The sequence below is a fragment of the Bos indicus genome, chromosome 2 (assembly GCF_029378745.1).
Source record: "Bos indicus isolate NIAB-ARS_2022 breed Sahiwal x Tharparkar chromosome 2, NIAB-ARS_B.indTharparkar_mat_pri_1.0, whole genome shotgun sequence".
Taxonomy (NCBI): Eukaryota; Metazoa; Chordata; class Mammalia; order Artiodactyla; family Bovidae; genus Bos; species Bos indicus.
This window is the reverse complement of record NC_091761.1, coordinates 36847764-36866333: the sequence shown is the minus strand read 5'-3', so window position 1 is coordinate 36866333 and position 18570 is coordinate 36847764. Positions and strand designations below refer to the sequence as shown.

General features: G+C 35.8%; 1 protein-coding gene across 16 annotated transcripts in view; it reads right to left on the bottom strand.

The window, feature by feature from the left end:
- BAZ2B (bromodomain adjacent to zinc finger domain 2B) overlaps positions 1-18570 on the bottom strand; it is a 206487-nt gene that overhangs the window by 151391 nt on the left and 36526 nt on the right. For all 16 annotated transcript variants that reach the window (XM_070799185.1, XM_019972053.2, XM_070799145.1 and 13 more), the window contains one exon: positions 1366-1512. In XM_070799185.1, coding sequence (XP_070655286.1) covers positions 1366-1510 — 145 coding nt within the window. In that variant the 5' untranslated portion in view covers positions 1511-1512. Of the gene's footprint in view, positions 1-1365; positions 1513-18570 lie in introns of those variants that run through there.

Genomic DNA, 18570 nt, shown 5'->3' with positions numbered 1-18570 from the left:
TAGAAACATTATATATTTTAAATATTAATTCACAAGTAAATACAAAGTAAGATAGCAGATTGGAAGAACACAATGAAAGGAGTTGACAACAAAGGAAAGGAGAAGAGTTATACAAAAACATGAAAGAATAATTACAAAAATACAGCTGTGTGTTATCATTTAGACAAAGAAACTTAAGGTAAAATGCCAATTGTGGTATCACTATTTTTGAACACAGCATATCAAAGGCATTCATTATTTTACATATAGCCATCATTTTATACACAAGGGAAATGTGGAAGTTGCTAAATAACCTAGATTGTACAGGGTGCATGAGAACAGGAATTTTATTCATTTATGCTTTCAATGTAATGGTATATTCTTTTAGTTACTTTACAATTACTAAGAAGATGTTAGAAAATTGTTCTGATAAAATGATGAAACAAAATCCTTGTCATACCACAGACTGGAAAAAATCAGATAATTCAACAAATATATATTTGACAATTTGCGAAGGTATTCTGTCAGCAAACATTCCATATTGATGTATTTTATTCACCCAAAATTATAAACTAATTTTGAAAAAGTGAAACATTATTAAGCTCTAATGCTTATACACATGAAATAATCTATAAGATAATTATATATATAAGATTAAAAATCTTCCTAATGATAAAGGAAAGAGTTGATCAACTTTAGGTTAAAAAAGAAAAAAGAGAATGTATTCTACTAAATATCCAAATGTGTTTGGGCACAAAGTGATTTTGAAGGGTAAAAAATACCTTTTACATAAAACTAAAATTGAGGCCATTTTCATTCTGAAATACAGTTCCTTTAGCAATATAACTTTTGCTCATGTTTATAAAAAACTTGTCAAATATCTTTAAATATTTTTCAAAATATTTAAAACTTTAAAAATACTTTTCATCAAATAAATGATACATTTTAGTATGTATCTTATGAATTAGGGTAGTTGAGGTTTGGTGAAGGTCATTTAAAATACTGGAAGCAAATTTAGGACAAAGAGGTCCATGGCACTGAGGCCTAATCTTACCATCCAGGTTTCTTTTGTATTTCTGTACTCTCTCATGAGCCTATTGTTTTAAAAGATTTTTCATGTATTAATTTATTAATTAAAATGGTCCCAGTAAGATATTATAATGAAATTCTTAAAAAGAGCTTCTAAAAATTATGAAAACATGGAATAAGCAGTGCTACTCCAGTGTGCTGATAAAATCCAGAAAAAACAGAGACTAGAAGTTTAACCTAGCAATTGTTCAACAGGCCAAAGGAGGTAAAGAGAACATTTTATTCAAAGTTCAAGAAAACACTCTGAATGCAAACTAGTAAAAGGATGGCACGCTAGAGTTAATAAAGAGTATTCACCACATGGGTTGATTGTAGAGCTAAGTGAAGCAGCTCCCGTGGAAAGGCCGCCTTTTGAAACTGATGAAGCCACAGAAGGGATCGAGGATGAAGTCGGTGTAGCAGAGGAGGCTGTAGAGGATGGTAACCGTTCTCCAGACTCCATGTCTATGGGAAGAGGGCAAATGTTAATTTTCAGTGTTAAATAGTAGGATTATGCAAAAGAATTAAATATATTTAAAATAAGTCAAACTTCTAGGAATACTTTTTTAAAATACGAAAATAAGTTTAGAAATACATGTTCTTCAGAAAGAGAAAATATAGAGTAAATAAAAACAATGTGAATTAAAATTCCAGTTTATAAGGTAAGCTTAATACTAAGCATAACAAATCTAAAAAACTTGTAGAGTATTCTTATATAAAAAAATAAGTCATTTGAATACAGTAACTTCATACAACTATGTGTTGCCATAATCTTAGGAAAATAAGCATATTAACTTTTCATTCTTCTTAAATCACCTCATCATTTTTTCACTTACAGCATAATACTCCTTTTATCTTAATGAACCAAGAAAATACAACCAAATTATAGTGAAATGTAACCCTGTATTCTAAACCCAAATAGCAACATACTTCTAGGTCTTAAGCATCCATGAATCTGATCAGGTAATCCCCAGTGAGTCCTCCCAAAAACACAAATACATTTTATAGTTTATCCTAGAGTCTAGTTTGAACTATGGTCTCCAAATGGCTTTAATATGATCCATTTATAATGACTTGACTTATAAGCATTTTTATTAACTTGCTTAGCTGATCTGGGTACTATTTACATAGATCTTATTATAATAGTTCATGTTGATATTAAAATCTAGAATGGAAATGAATGAAGGAGTCAAAAGTTAAGAACTTATAAAACAAATATGTGATAGGATGTAATGGACTGCATAGTGACTACTCTTAATAATATTTTATTGTACATTTGAAAGTTACTAAGAAAATAGAGGAGAAACAACCTCAGATATGTAGATGATACCACTCTAATAGCAGAAAGCAAAGAGGAACTAAAGAGCCTCTTGATGAGAGTGAAGGAGGAAAGGGAAAGAGCTGGCTTAAAACTCAATTTTAAAAAAACGTAGATCATGGCATCTGATCCCATTATTTGATGGCAAACAGAAAGGGAAAAGGTGGAAGCAATGACAGATTTCCTCTTCTTGCGCTCTAAAATCACTGTGGATGGCATGGGCAGCCATGAAATCAGAAGGCGACTGCTTCTCAGCAGGAAAGCTATGACAAACCTAGACAGTGTGTTGAAAAGCAGAGACATCACTCCACCAACAAAGGTCCATATAGTCAAGTTTATGGTCTTCCCAGTGGTCACGTACGGTTGTGAGAGCTGGACCATAAAGAGGGCAGAATGCCAAAGAATTAATGCCTTTGAACTGTGGTGTTGGAGAAGACACCTGAAAGTCCCCTGGACAGCAAAGAGGTCAAACCAGTCAATCTTAGGGAAATCAACTCTGAATACTCATTGGAAGGACTGATGCTGAAGCTAAAGCTCCAGTATTTTGGTCACCAGATGCAAACAGCTGACTCATTGAAAAGTCCCTGATGCTGGGAAAAATTGAGGGCAGAAGGAGAAGAGGGGATCAGTGGATGACATGGCTGGATGGCATCATCAATGCAATGGAAATGAACTTGGGCAAACTCCAGGAGATGGTAAGGCACAGGGAAGGGGAGTGCTACAGTTCATGGGGTCGAAAAGCACTGGCCACAACTTGGGCGACTGAACAACAGCAAGAAAACAGATCTTAAAAGTTCTCATCACATGGAAAAATACTTATAACTGTGTGATAAGGATATTAACTGAACTTACCATGGTGTTCATTTCACACTAATACAAATATTGAATCATTATATGTACACCTGAAACTAATATAATGTTATATGTCAGTTATATCTTAAAATTTTTTTAAATCTAGAATAGGTTATGGTCATTTTAATACTCTGTATATACTAATATCACAATTAAGCAAGGAAACTATGAAGTTCACAGTTGTTTAAATGAGTACACATATATAGGAAGAGACAAAAAAAATACTATTCACATATCAACCATGAGTAAACTTTTATTATTTAAATAATTTAACCATAGAAAGATTTTTGTATGGACTTCTATAGGCAATTCACATAATTACTACATATTTTCTAAGAAAAAGAATTTGATTTCATTTAAAACTATTGTCCAATCAACATATGAAAAGATGCTCATCATTGCTAATTATTAGAGAGATGCATATCAAAACTACAATTAAGTACTACCTCACACCAGTCAGAATGGCCATCATTAAAAGTCTGCAAATAACAAATGCTAGAGAGTATGTGGATAAAAGGGAACTTTACAGTATTACTGGTGGAAATGTAAATTAGTGCAACCTCTATGGAAAATTCTGAAAGAGATGGGAATACCAGACCACCTGACCTGTCTCTTGAGAAATTTGTATGCAGGTCAGGAAGCAACAGTTAGAACTGGACATAGAACAAAAGACTGGTTCCAAATAGGAAAAGGAGTACATCAAGGCTGTATACTGTCACCCTCCTTATTTAACTTATATGCAGAGTACATCAAGAGAAACGCTGGACTGGAAGAAACACAAGCTGGAATCAAGATTGCCGGGAGAAATATCAATAACCTCAGATATGCAGATGACACCACCCTTATGGCAGAAAGTGAAGAGGAACTCAAAAGCCTCTTGATGAAAGTGAAAGAGGAGAGTGAAAAAGTTGGCTTAAAGCTCAACATTCAGAAAACGAAGATCATGGCATCCGGTCCCATCACTTCATGGGAAATAGATGGGCAAACAATGGAAACAGTGTCAGACTTTATTTTTCTGGGCTCCAAAATCACTGCACATGGTGACTGCAGCCATGAAATTAAAAGATGCTTACTCCTTGGAAGGAAAGTTATGACCAACCTAGATAGCATATTCAAAAGCAGAGACATTACTTTGCCAACAAAGGTTCATCTAGTCAAGGCTATGGTTGTTCTGTGGTCATGTATGGATGTGAGAGTTGGACTGTGAAGAAGGCTGAGCGCCGAAGAATTGATGCTTTTGAACTGTGGTGTTGGAGAAGGCTCTTGAGAGTCCCTTGGACTGCAAGGAGATCCAACCAGTCCATTCTGAAGGAGATCAGCCCTGGGATTTCTTTGGAAGGACTGATGCTAAGGCTGAAACTGCAGTACTTTGGCCACCTCATGCAAAGAGTTGACTCATTGGAAAAGACTGTGATGCTGGGAGGGATTGGGGGCAGGAGGAGAAGGGGACGACAGAGGATGAGATGGCTGGATGGCATCACTGACTCAATGGACGTGAGTCTGGGTGAACTCCAGGAGTTGGTGATGGACAGGGAGGCCTGATGTGCTGCGATTCATGGGGTCGCAAAGAGTCGGACACGACTGAGCGACTGAACTGAACTGAACTATGGAAAATAGTACGGAGGTTATTCATACAACTGAAAATAGAGTTGCCATATGATTCCAGCAATCCCACTCCTGGATGTATATCCAGACAAAACTATACTTTGAAAAGATATAAGCACCACTATGTTCATACTAGCACAAAACCAACAGGCAAGACATGGAAACAACCTAAATGTCTATCAACAGGTGATTAAAGTCTTCCACACAATGGAATAAAACCCAGCCATAAAAAGAATGAAATAATTCCATTTGCAGAAACATGGATGGACCTAGAGATTATCATACTAAGTGAAGCAAATCAGAGAAAGAAAAATATCAGGTGATATCACCAATATGCAGAATCTAAAATATGACATACATGAACAAATCTACAAAACACAAACAGACCTACAGACATAAAGAACATTCTTGTGGTTGCCAAGGGTTGGGGGTGAGTGGGAAGGATGAGTTGGAAGTTTGTGATTGGGAGATACAACTATTATATAAATACACATACATATACATAATGCAAACTATTACATATATACATATATATTATACATCTATATATAGATGTGTAATGGAAAAACAACAAGGTCCTACTGCAAAGCATAAAGAACTATATTCAATATCCTATAATAAACCATAAAGGAAAAGAACATGAAAAAGAAATATACATGTATAACTGAATCACTTTGCTGTATAGCAGAAATTAACACAACACTGCAAATCAAGTATACTTAAATTTAGAAAGGTAAAATAAAACACTGGTCAATTAAAATAATGCAAAATTAATCTTTAAATTATTGAATCCATATGGTATGTATATGATTTTTTTTAGATAGATGCATAGGGCAAAAGAAATCTCAGGTTGACACAACAGCATCATTAGTAGGGCAATTTCGATAAGTTTTCCAGTCATACACAATTCAAAAACTTCTCTTCATATTCTGACATTGCTGTCAACCACCTCCATAGAAGATGGTACTGCCATAACTAGTAGGTATCACTATGAACAAGGCTAGTGGAGTGAGTACCTAAAAGATGATGCTGTGAAAGTGCTGCATTCAATATGCCAGCAAATGGAAAACTCAGCAGTGATCACAGGACTGGATAAGGTCAGTTTTCATTTCAGTCCCAAAGAAGGCAATGCCAAAGAATGCTCAAACTACTGCACAATTGCACTCATCTCACACACTAGCAAAGTAATGCTCAAAATTCTCCAAGCCAGGTTTCAACAGTACATGAACTGTGAACTTCCAGATGTTCAAGCTATATTTAGAAAAGGCAGAAGAACCAGAGATCAAATTGCCAACATCTGTTTGATCATAGAAAAAGCAAGAGAGTTCCAGAAAAACATCTGCTTCTGCTTCATTGACTATGCCAAAGCCTTTGACTATGTAGATCACAACAAACTGTGGAAAATTCTGAAAGAGATGGGAATACCAGACCACCTGATCTGTCTGCTGAGAAATCTGTATGCAGGTCAAGAAGCAACAGTTAGAACTGGACATGGAACAATAGACTAGTTCCAAATCAGGAAAGGAGTATGTCAAAGCTGTATATTTTCACCCTGTTTATTTAACTTATATGCAGAATACATCATGAGAAATGCTGGACTGGATGAAGCACAAGCTGGAATCAAGATTGCTGGGAGAAATATCAATAACCTCAGATATGCAGATGACACCACCCTTAGGCAGAAAGCGAAGAACTTAAGAGCCTTTGATGAAAGTGAAAGAGGAGAGTAAAAAAGTTGGCTTAAAACTCAACATTCAGAAAACTAAGATCATGGCATCTGGTCCCATCACTTCATGGCAAATAGATGGAGAAACAATGGAAACAGTGGCAGACTTTATTTTGGGGGGCTCCAAAATCACTGCAGATGGTGACTGCAGCCATGAAATTAAAAGACGCTTACTCCTTGGAAGAAAAGCTATGACCAATCTAGACAGCACATTAAAAAGCAGAGACGTTACTTTGCCATCAAAGGTCCATCTGGTCAAAGCTATGGTTTTTCCAGTAGGCATGTATGGATGTGAGAGTTGGACTATAAAGAAAGCTGAGTGCCAAAGAACTGATGCTTTTGAATTGTGGTGTTGGAGAAGACTTGAGAGTCCCTTGGACTGCAAGGAGGCCCAACCAGTCAATCCTAAAGGAAATCAGTCCTGAATATTATTGGAAGGACTGATGCTGAAGCTGAAACTCCCAATACTTTGGCCACCTGATGTGAAGAACTGACTCATTTGAAAAGACCCTGATGCTGGGAAAGGTTGAAGGCAGGAGGAGAAGGGGACGACAGAAGATGACATGGTTGCATGGTATCACTGACTCAATGGACATGAGTTTGAGTAAACTCTGGGAGTTGGTGATAGACAGGGAGGCCTTTCATGCTGCAGTTCATGGGTTTGCAAAGAGTCGGACACGACTGAGCGACTGAACTGAACTGACTGATAACTAGTAGGCTCATAAAGAATTTTTTTTTTCTCTTTATCACCATTCAGTATGGAAAGGCATAGTTGGTTCTGATGGCTACATGGAACTAATGCTTAAAAGGCAAGTTTCAGGGCATCAGTTACTAATAAGTTTTGAGACATATGGCTGTTTAACAGCAAGGTACATGGCTGATAACTTCCTCTACAAACTATCTTCACCAACAAGTCTCATTTTACTAAGTATATTAAAAAAGACATTTATTTTAAAAATATAAAAATATAGAGTTTACTGGAAAAGGCTATTTTAAAAAGTTATACCTGGTAATCTATTGTCTCAGATAATTCTAAAATGTTCTATTTAAATGTATTATGGAGGCTTCTCAATGATGTTTTGAAATTTTTAATTGGTGTATAATTGACCTACAACACTATGTGAATTCTAGGTATGTGACATAGTGATTCAATATTTCTATATATTACCAAATGATCACACCACGGTAAGTCTAGTTACCACCTGTCATCATACAAAGATATTACAGTGTTATTGTCTATATTCCCCATGCTGTACATTTCATTCTTGTGACTCATTCATTTTTTAACTAAGTTTGTAAATGTATTATTTTAAAAAAATAATGAAAGGATTTGTTTTTAAAATTGCCTTTGTACTCCACTGCAAAAGTAATTTGGGACATAAAATAGATAAGCATTTTAGCTGAGTACCTGGCATATAAGAACTCAATGAATAAAAGTCATTACTTGTCATAGGATAATAGCTTATGAGCTCTGGGCATATATCTTTCTGTTGATGTAACTTCACTCAAGACTAAAACAAGGAATACCCAGAAGGCATAATCAGCAAACTCTTACATATTGCTCATTTAGATCACTCTTCCTGAAAATATTTAATAAAATAAAAAATATACATATATTAATATTTGAATCTACCAATCTACCTTTGTGACTCTATTCTATAGAATTAAAGCACAAATAGTTTCTTTTTCATAACACTGTTCAAAAATAAAATTGAAATCTGGTTGTACAAAAGAGTAGAACTAGAGCTAGTAGTATCAGGCTGGGGGCCCTTTTTCAGTTTCAGTAAAAGTTCAAGTTTCTCTTTTATTCCTGTTCATTCAAGTGGGAAAAGTTTTTGTGCTCAATTGCTCAGTTGTGCCCAACTCCTTGTTACCCTATGGACCATAGCTCGCCAAGGTCCTCAGTCCATGGGATCCTCCAGGCAAGAATACTGGAGTGCGTTGCCATTTCCTCCTCCAGGGGATCTTACTGACCCATGGATCAAACCTGGGTCTCCTACACTGACATGCAGATTCTTTTACCACTGAGTCAACAGGAAAACCTGAAAAATTTATCTCTTTTTTAAAAAACATGCTTATGCAGCTATTTGCCTTAAAAGTTCTATTATATACATTATTCATGTATTATTTTATTTCAAGTGTTTTAATTTTAGATATATACTTCTAGCCAGTATGATCTCCTAGGTGGCTGAGTATTCTTCTCATATGTAAAGTACTCTTACTGGCTTAGGGTAAAAGTTTTTTTTCTCATGTTTTAATAGGTATTTCTTAGTTTCAGTAACCCAAAATTTGGTCAACTATTCCATGTTTATCTTATAGATATCTTTCTTTTCATTTTAAAGAAATTTAACAAATCCACTCCAGCCTTTGTTACTCTAGAGAGGATTTTAAGTTATATGCTTGAATTAACAAGGACTGGCTTTTCAAGTTTTCCTTTTTAAGTTAAATATTATTGAATTCAGGTTTTATTTACTATTGTCCTCTGCTGAGCACAAGCAAAACTGGAAATAATCCTAGCCATCAACTTGGAAGTTAAAGAGGAGGAAGGCAATATCTCTGTAATACTGAATAATCCAAAAAACAATAATTGGCCTGCTAATTTTAAGAACAGCTCAAAGAAGAAAGTTTACAATACATGTGCACCAAAGGATGCTAAAAACAGTAGATAAGTCTGAAGAGAAACAAGATATTTGCATAAACTCAAAAAGTATCTCCTTGAGATAGTTACTAACTAAAAAACAGCAAAATAGTAACTTCACAGAAAAGATGCTCAACATCACTCATTATCAGAGAAATGCAAATCAAGACCACTATGAGGTACCACTTCACACCAGTCAGAATGGCTGCGATCCAAAAGTCTACAAATAATAAATGCTGGAGAGGGTGTGGAGAAAAGGGAACCCTCTTACACTGTTGGTGGGAATGCAAACTAGTATAGCCACTATGGAGAACAGTGTGGAGATTCCTTAAAAAACTGGAAATAGAACCGCCTTATGATCCAGCAATCCCACTGCTGGGCATACACACTGAGGAAACCAGAAGGGAAAGAGACACGTGTACCCCAATGTTCATCGCAGCACTGTTTATAATAGCCAGGACATGGAAGCAACCTAGATGTCCATCAGCAGATGAATGGATAAGAAAGCTATGGTACATATACACAATGGAGTATTACTCAGCCATTAAAAAGAATTCATCTGAATCAGTTCTAATGAGGTGGATCAAACCGGAGCCTATTATACAGAGTGAATGAAGTAAGCCAGAAGGAAAAACACCAATACAGTATACTAACGCATATACATGGAATTTAGAAAGATGATAACAATAACCCTGTGTACGAGACAGCAAAAGAGACACTGATGTATAGAACAGTCTTATGGACTCTGTGGGAGAGGGAGAGGATGGGAAGATTTGGGAGAATGGCATTGAAACATGTAAAATATCATATAAGAAATGAGATGCCAGTCCAGGTTCGATGCACGATACTGGATGCTTGGGGCTAGTGCACTGGGACGACCCAGAGGGATGGTCAGGGGAGGGAGGAGGGAGGAGGGTTCAGGATGGGGAACACATGTATACCTGTGATGGATTCATTTTGATATTTGGCAAAACTAATACAATCATATAAAGTTTAAAAATAAAATATAAAAAAAAAAAAAAAGAAACTAAATCACCAAAAATTAAACATATCAATATCATGTATGCTCTGATGTCCTTATCACCTCTGTGGTATTCTTGCCCCAAACATATAACTTCTGTTGAATCATAAGAAAACATCAGACAAACCCAAATTGAGAGACCATATACGTTATTGACTAGTATTCATCAGGTATCAGGGAGAAGGCAATGGCACCCCAGTCCAGTACTCTTGCCTGGAAAATCCATGGACAGAGGAACTTGGTAGGCTGCAGTCGAGGGGGTCACTACAAGTCGGACACGACTGAGCAACTTCACTTTCTCTTTTCACTTTCATGCATTGGAGGAAGAAATGGCAACCCACTCCATTGTTCTTGCGTGGAGAATTCCAGGGACGGGGGAGCCTGGTGGGCTGCCATCTATGGGGTTGCACAGAGTAGAACACAACTGAAGCGACTTAGCAGCAGAAGCATCAAGTATCAAGGTCATGAAAGAAAATGAAAGACTGAGAAAATGCCATAGGTTGAAGACTAAGGAGATAAACAATTAAATGTAATGTGGGATCAGACTTTTTTTTTTTTTCAGATTGAATTTTAAAACAGAAAAGGACATTAATAGAAAAACTGGTAAAATTCATATAAGACATGTAGTTTATGATTAATAGTATTGTACCAATATAAATTTTCTAATTTTATCATTTTAATAATTGTACTCTAGTTATTTAAATTAATAAAATTAGGGAAAGCTTGGTAAGAAATACAGATGAACACTCTGTTTTTTAACTGTTTTTTAAGTCAAATAATTTCAAAATAAAAAGTAAAGAAAACAAAGCAAAGTCTGGCATATAGCAAGTATTTAAATATATATATATATATATATATATATATATATATGCATTGGGATTGAAGAGAGTGAACTTAAACCTAGAAGGAATGAAGATAGAGATTACATTGTATCAGTAAGATATTTGATAACAGATGTTATCTGGGTTTAAAAACTGTATTTGAACCTCATCGGCTGTGACACTGTACAGATTATGTGACTTCAATGAACTTTTCTATTCCTTCATGAGCAGTATGAAGGTGTAGTTGGGAGGATTAAAAGATAATGAATGCAAAGTTCTGAATACTTAGCTTTCAATAATTGTCAACAATTGTTTTTAATAAGTGAATGTGCATATAATTATCTATGGGTATGTGTGGCGGTAAAAGATATTTTTAGATTATTCATTTCCAGTAAATATTTCTGAGTCACATGAATTTATATTATTATAAATAGATGGCATGTTTTACATTTAGCCAGATACATTATGATAAAAATTTAAGATAAATGCCTCACAATTGCATAACTGTATAGACAAATGGTAAGGTGTTTTAAACTTTCAAAATAAGCTGAAGTACAAATATAGTTAAAAATTAACATCAATTTTCAGTTGAAAAAATTCACCCTTTGATCACGAGTTATTATTCATTATTAAAGCTACTACATAAAACTTGGTAGAAATCCATTTATTCAAACCATCTTAGAAAAATATGTTCATTAAGTATACCTGTGGCGGATTCATTTTGATATTTGGCAAAACTAATACAATTATGTAAAGATTAAAAATAAAATAAAATTTAAAAAAAATAAAAATAAAAATGGTATCCAAGAACCATCCATTTCCAGATTTCAGCTGTGGCCAGAGCATCTGGATCTGATCCTTACACTACTATAATGACCTCTCATTCTGACTCTCTGTGTTAAGAAAAGTACCTTCATCTCAGGTTCTAAACTAACACTATCCAAGCAATCCTTTGTGGCCAAAAACAGCCCAGACATAATAACAGACTGTATTAACATGACCTCCACCACAATACACTCACCTATGGGAGAATATCAATCAGCAGGTATGTCTTTTAGTTTAAGGCCATTTATCAGAGGATATCTTCCAATGTATAACAAAGTTAACCAGGTAGGGTAAAAGTTACTACAACTGAAAATCAACACATAACACTATAGTAAAAAAAAAAAAAAAATGTTGAAGTGAACAGAGAAAAACAAAAAATGCCCAGAAGATGATGAAACGATTCTAAATGATTAGATCCATCAGAGCTCTTTCCCATAGTCTAAAACAGTAGTTCCCAGGCAGGGGTGACACTGTGATACCCCTCATCTATTAGGAAACATTTGACAACGCTTAAGAGACATTTTTGGTCGTCATAATCAAGAGTGCTACTGATATCACATAGAAAAGAGTTTAGGCAGGGATGCTGCTCAGTCAGTTACTCAGTTCAGTTGCTCAGTTGTGTCCAACTCTTTGCGACCCCAGGGACTGCAGCACTCCGGCCTACCTGTCCATCACCAACTCCCAGAGTTTACTCAAACTCATGTGCATTGAGTTGGTGATGCCATCCAACCATCTCATCCTCTGTCATCCCCTTCTCCTCCACCTTCAACTTTTCCCAGAATCAAGGCCTTTTCAAATGAGTCAGTTCTTCACGTCAGGTGGCCAAAGGATTGGAGTTTCAGCTTCAGCATCAGTCCTTCCAATGAGTATTCAGGACTGATTTCCTTTAGGATTGACTGGTTGGATCTCCTTATTGTCCAAGGGACTCTCAAAGGTCTTTTCCGACACCACAGTTCAAAAGCATCAATTCTTCGGCGCTCAGCTTTCTTTACAGTCCAACTCTCACATCCATACATGACTACTGGAAAAACCATAGCCTTGACAAGACAGACCTTTGTTGGCAAAGTAATGTCTCTGCTTTTTAATGTGCTGTCTAGATTGGTCATAGCTCTTCTTCCAAGGAGTAAGTGTCTTTTAATTTCATGGCTGCAGTAACCATCTGTAGTGATTTTGGAGCCCCCAGAAATAAAGTCTGCCACTGTTTCCACTATTTCTGCTAAACATGGGATAATTCACAGGACATTCCCACACAGAGGTAATTACCTGGCCCAAAACGTTAGTAGTGCTAAGGTTGAGAAATTCTGATCTAAAGTATCAAAAACTGTATTACTTGGAATTCAATCAACCAAACTTTTTGTTAAGTAGTAGTTTTTTATATAAGATAGTTCAAGCTGATTTATCACCACTAGAATAAATGATAAAATTATATTCAGCCCATCTTTATCAGCATACTTCCAGAGGTGGCTCAGACAGTAAAGTATCCACCTGCAATGCGGGAGACCTGGGTTCAGTCCTTGGATTGGGGAAGATCACCTGGAGAAAGGAATGGCCACCCGCCCCAGTACTCTGGCCTGGAGAATTCCATGGCCGGAGAATAGTCCACTGGGTTGCAAAGAGGCAGGCACAATTGAGCAACTTTCACTTTACTCACCAGAGTTTATTATTTTACATTTTGTCCTAATTGTTTAAAACTGAGCATGAATAATACACAATTAACATATCACAATGTTTATTCACACTAGATAACTGAATTTACTGTATTTTACTGAGATGATATTTACTGTAACAATCCTGAGAACAGAAAAAAAATCAGAATTTCCACAATTTCTTCCCTGTACTATTTTATGAATGCCAAAAGAATTCACTGATCAGTGATAATACTGATCAAATGTTCTTTTTTGTGTAATCACAGAGCTTATGAACACTGACAGCTGCTAGGTGTAAACCTGAACAGGTGCAAATAGGGAAGGGCAAGACAAGTTGGCTACCAAATGTAAACATGATCAGCTGCCCTGTGCTTCACCTGCATGAAGCCTTTAACAGTATGGCTGTAGAAGAGACTGAAGACTCAGAAAGTAGACATATAAACAAACATTTCTCCTACAAGGAGTTTTCCTAGAGTGTCTTTATTTTTACCAGCAATACCAAAAGTTCTCTATGGGAGTTCAAAGCACAAAAGTAGATTTGGTGAATCCTCCCTTTTCTTCACAATTAACCACACACGAAAAACAACAGTTAAGAAGATATCAGGAGACACTGTGCTACTGCTTTTGCTTCAGCAGGATCACTAACAGCAGTGCTGCTATATATCAATTCTTTTCTCAAAGTTCTGACAAAGGCTTTTGTATAAATGTGTAAAAAATAACTTCCAGGAAACTGAACATTTGGATAAACAATATTTCAAAATATTAAGTAGAAAAAAAAGCAACAAACAAAAATTTTTTTCTGTAAAAAGCTGTAGAGAAATAGATGACACAGAAATACCTTATTTGACAACAAACAAAAGTATTTTCTGAATGTATCTGAAAGAAAATGATTCTATTTACCTAGATTTTCAGAAATAGTTATTTCAAGTCATTGAGTATAATATATTGTGCTTTAAAACATGAATATATAAAAGGGATCAATTCCCTTTGCTGGAAAGAGAAGGACAAATATCTGGTATTAACACATATATATGGAATCCAGAAAAATGGTACTCATTAACATAGCAGAGAATGGACTTATGAACACAGTGGGGGAAGGTAAGGGTGAGATAAATTGAGAAAGTAGCACTGACATATACACATGTATAAAACAGATACTTAGTAGGAAATTGCTATATGACACAGAGAGCCCAGCCTGGTGCTTTGTGATGACCTAGAAGGGAAGGATGGGGTGCTGGGAAGAAGACTCAAGAGGGAAGGAATACATATATAATTATGACTGATATGTATTGCTGTATGGCAGAAACTAACATAATATGGTAAAGCAATTTTCCACCAATCAAAATTTTTTAAAGGCTATGGCATTAATAACTGAAAAAATTTCCTTTGTTGTCTGGCACATTTTAACTACTATTGTAAACAGTCAAGCAAGTACACCCCCAAACAAAAGTAGGGGGGCAATCAGGTGCTCTGGGTGCAGCCTGTGAGTTGGAAGAAGTCTCTGACGATACCTCTAAATAATATTTTCCTTATCAGAAAAACAATGGCTTTGAATTAGACTAGCCCTCAAGTCTTACCAGCGTTTTATCAACTTCACATTGCATTAAAATATTTAACAATTTAGTTTCTCATTTCCCCTAGCCTCTCTACCACTTGCCTTACTTCTATCTTTGAATATCTGTCATTCTAAATTACAGATTACTATTAAACCTTTAGAAATTAACTCTTACCTTACTTACACCTCAAGAGAATTGATGATGAGAAAATCATCCAAGAGTAAAGCACTGATTTTCACACTGCTCAGTAAATATCTATTCAAAGGGTATTCTTTTCCACCCAAAGGATTAAGTATTCCTTTGCAATGAGATATCCTAGAGAAAGAGGCTAATCTAAGATATTAGATATAAAAGAATATTAAAGGAATATTTGAGTCACTTTTAACATATACAGATCAACTAAACTTTAGGTAGAGTCTGTGAATTTAAACATTGATGAGATTGGAGATTTCTAAAAAGGATAAAAATGTTAGAAGAATAAAAACAAATAAAAAGAGACAATGTCTGATTAATTGATCCTTTCACCTACAAATGCAAGGGACCCCAAGGAACAAGCAAAATGGCCTAAATCTTAGCTTAATTAAGAAACACAATTACAATTGCCTGAAATTTCTAAGACATTTCTGTATAGTAACTGAGGCAGATGAATAACAGATTGAGACAATAAAGAAGGGTAAAAAATGGGAATCAAGTAACTCAATGCAAAATATCTACAAAAACTCAGAGGCCAAGGAAAGAAAGATCCCAAGTACTACATGACTGATAAACTAGAGTAAAAACTCCCTTTCAGTGGGGAAGAAGCATAGTTAATCTAACAGGGAAAACAACCCTGATTAAAGAACAAAAGGGAAATAGTTTATGAAAATCAAGTAAAAGTATTTTTGTCTTGGTCACCCTAATTCTGTTTATTAACTATTATCACTCTCCTGTTCAAAAGTCTTAAATTTAACCATATCACATATGTAGATAAAGATACATGTAAAGAATGTTAAACATACTAACTGCAAAGACTTTTAAAAATAAAAAATTCTATTGGTAAGAAACTGATACATTATGGTACATCCCTCTAAGAGGATACCATGCAACTGTTACAAAATAATGAAGTAGATTTACACTAGCTAATTTGCTAAATGAAAAAAGTAAAGTGGGGAAGACTAGAAATAGCAAGATCTTGTGAGACAAAGAAAAAGGACTAAGCTGATTCATGTTGTTGTACAGCAGAAACTAATACAACATTGTAAAGCAATTATCCTCCAATTAAAAATAAAGACAAAAAGAACCAAAAAATACAGGTAAATGAAATTTTCTGAAGGAAGGAAGGTCAATCAACAACACACAAACAAATGGAAATAAAATTCTGGAACCTTCTCATCTTTGGCTTATTGGCCCACAAAATACCCCAGGGATCAACTGCTTGGGGATTTAGAGAAGATTTGGAACATCAAGTGCACTCATAATTTCCTCAACTATCTAATTTCAATTTTAACAAGTAAACTTCCGTCACTTAAAAAAAAGGGGGGGGGTATATTTTTATGAATGCATGCTCAGAATATTTCTGAAAAAACATATAAGAAACTGGTAACTGTGCTTCCTTCTAAGTAAGGGGACTAACAGGCAAGTTTGGCCTTGGAGTACAAAATGAAGCAGGGCAAAGGCTAACAGATTTTTCACCAAGAGAATGTGCTGGTCATAGCAAACACCCTCTTCCAGCAACACAACAGATGACTCTACACATGGACATCACCAGATGGTCAATACCGAAATCAGATTGATTATATTCCTTGCAGCCGAAGATGGAGAAGTTCTATATAGGCAGCAAAAACAAGACCAGACTCAGACCATGAACTCCTTACTGCAAAATACACTTAAATTTGAACAAAGTAGAGAAAACCACTAGAATATTCAGTTATGACCTAAATCAAAACCCTTACGATTAAACAGTGGAAGTGACAAATAGATTCAAAGGATTAGATCTGATATAGAGTGCCTGAAGAACTGTGGATGGAGGTTTGTGACACTGTGCAGGAGGCAGGGATCAAGACCACCCCAAAGAAGAAGAAATGCAAAAAGGCAAAATAGTTGTCGAAAGAGGGCTTACAAAGAGCTGAGGAAAGAAGAGAAACAAAAGGCAAAGGAGAAAAGAAAAGATATATCCCTTTAAATGCAGAGTTCCAAAGCCTAGCAAGAAGATATAAGAAAGCCTTCCTCATTGATCAATGCAAAGAAATAGAGACAAACAATACAATGGGAAAGACTAGAGATCTCTTCAAGAAAGTTAAGAGATACCAAGGGGACATTTCATGCAAAGATGGGCTCGATAAAGGACAGAAACGGTATGGACCTAACAGAAGCAGAAGGTATATTAAGAAGAGATGTCAAGAATACACAGAAGAACTATATACAGAAGGATCTTAATGAAACAGATAACTCACCTAGAACCAGACATTCTGGGGGCGAAGTCAAGTGGGTCTTAGGAAGCATCACTACAAACATAGCTAGTGGAGGTGATGGAATTTCAGCTAAGTTATTTCAAATTCTAAAAGATGATGTTGTTAAAGCACTACACTCAATAAGCCAGCAAATTTGGAAAACTCAGCAGTGGCCACAGGACTAGAAAAGTCCAATCCCAAAGAAAGGCAATGCCAAAGAATGTTCAAACTACTGCACAATTGCATTTATCTCACACGCTAGTAAAGTAATGGTCAAATTCTCTAAGCTAGGCTTCAACAGTAAGTGAACCGAGAACTTCCAGATGTTCAAACTGAATTTAGAAAAGGCAGAGGAACAGGAGATCAAATTGCCAACATCCATTAGATCATCCAAAAAGCAAGAGAATTCCAAAAAAACACCTACTTCTGCTTCACTGACTATGCTAAAGCCTTTGACTTTGTGGATCACAACAAACTGTGGAGAATTCTTAAAGAGAGGGGAATACCTTACTTCCCTTGCTTACCACCTTACTTCCCTCCTGAGAAATCTGTATGCAGGTCAAGAAGCAACAGTTAGAACTGGACATGGAACAACAGACTGGTTCCAAATGGGAAAGAAGTACATCAAGGATATATATTCTTACCTTGCTTATTTAACTTATACGCAGAGTACATTGTGCGAAATGCCAGGCTGCATGAAGCACATGCAGGAATCAAGATTTCAGGGAGAAATATCAATAACCTCAGATGCGCATATGACATCACCCTTACGGCAGAAAGCAAAGAGGAACTGAAAAGCCTCTTGATGAAAGTGAAAGAAGAGAGTGAAAAAGCTGGCTTAGAACTCAATATTCAGAAAACAGATAATGGCATCCAGTCTCATCACTCCATGCACATAGATGGGGAAACAATGCAAACAGTGACAGACTTTATTTTCTTGGGCTCCAAAATCACTGCAGATGGTGACTTCAGCCATGAAATTAAAAGACGCTTGCTCTTTGGATGAAAAGCTATAACAAATCTAGACAGCATATTAAAAAGCAGAGATATTACTTTACTGATAAATGTCCATCTAGTCAAAGCTAT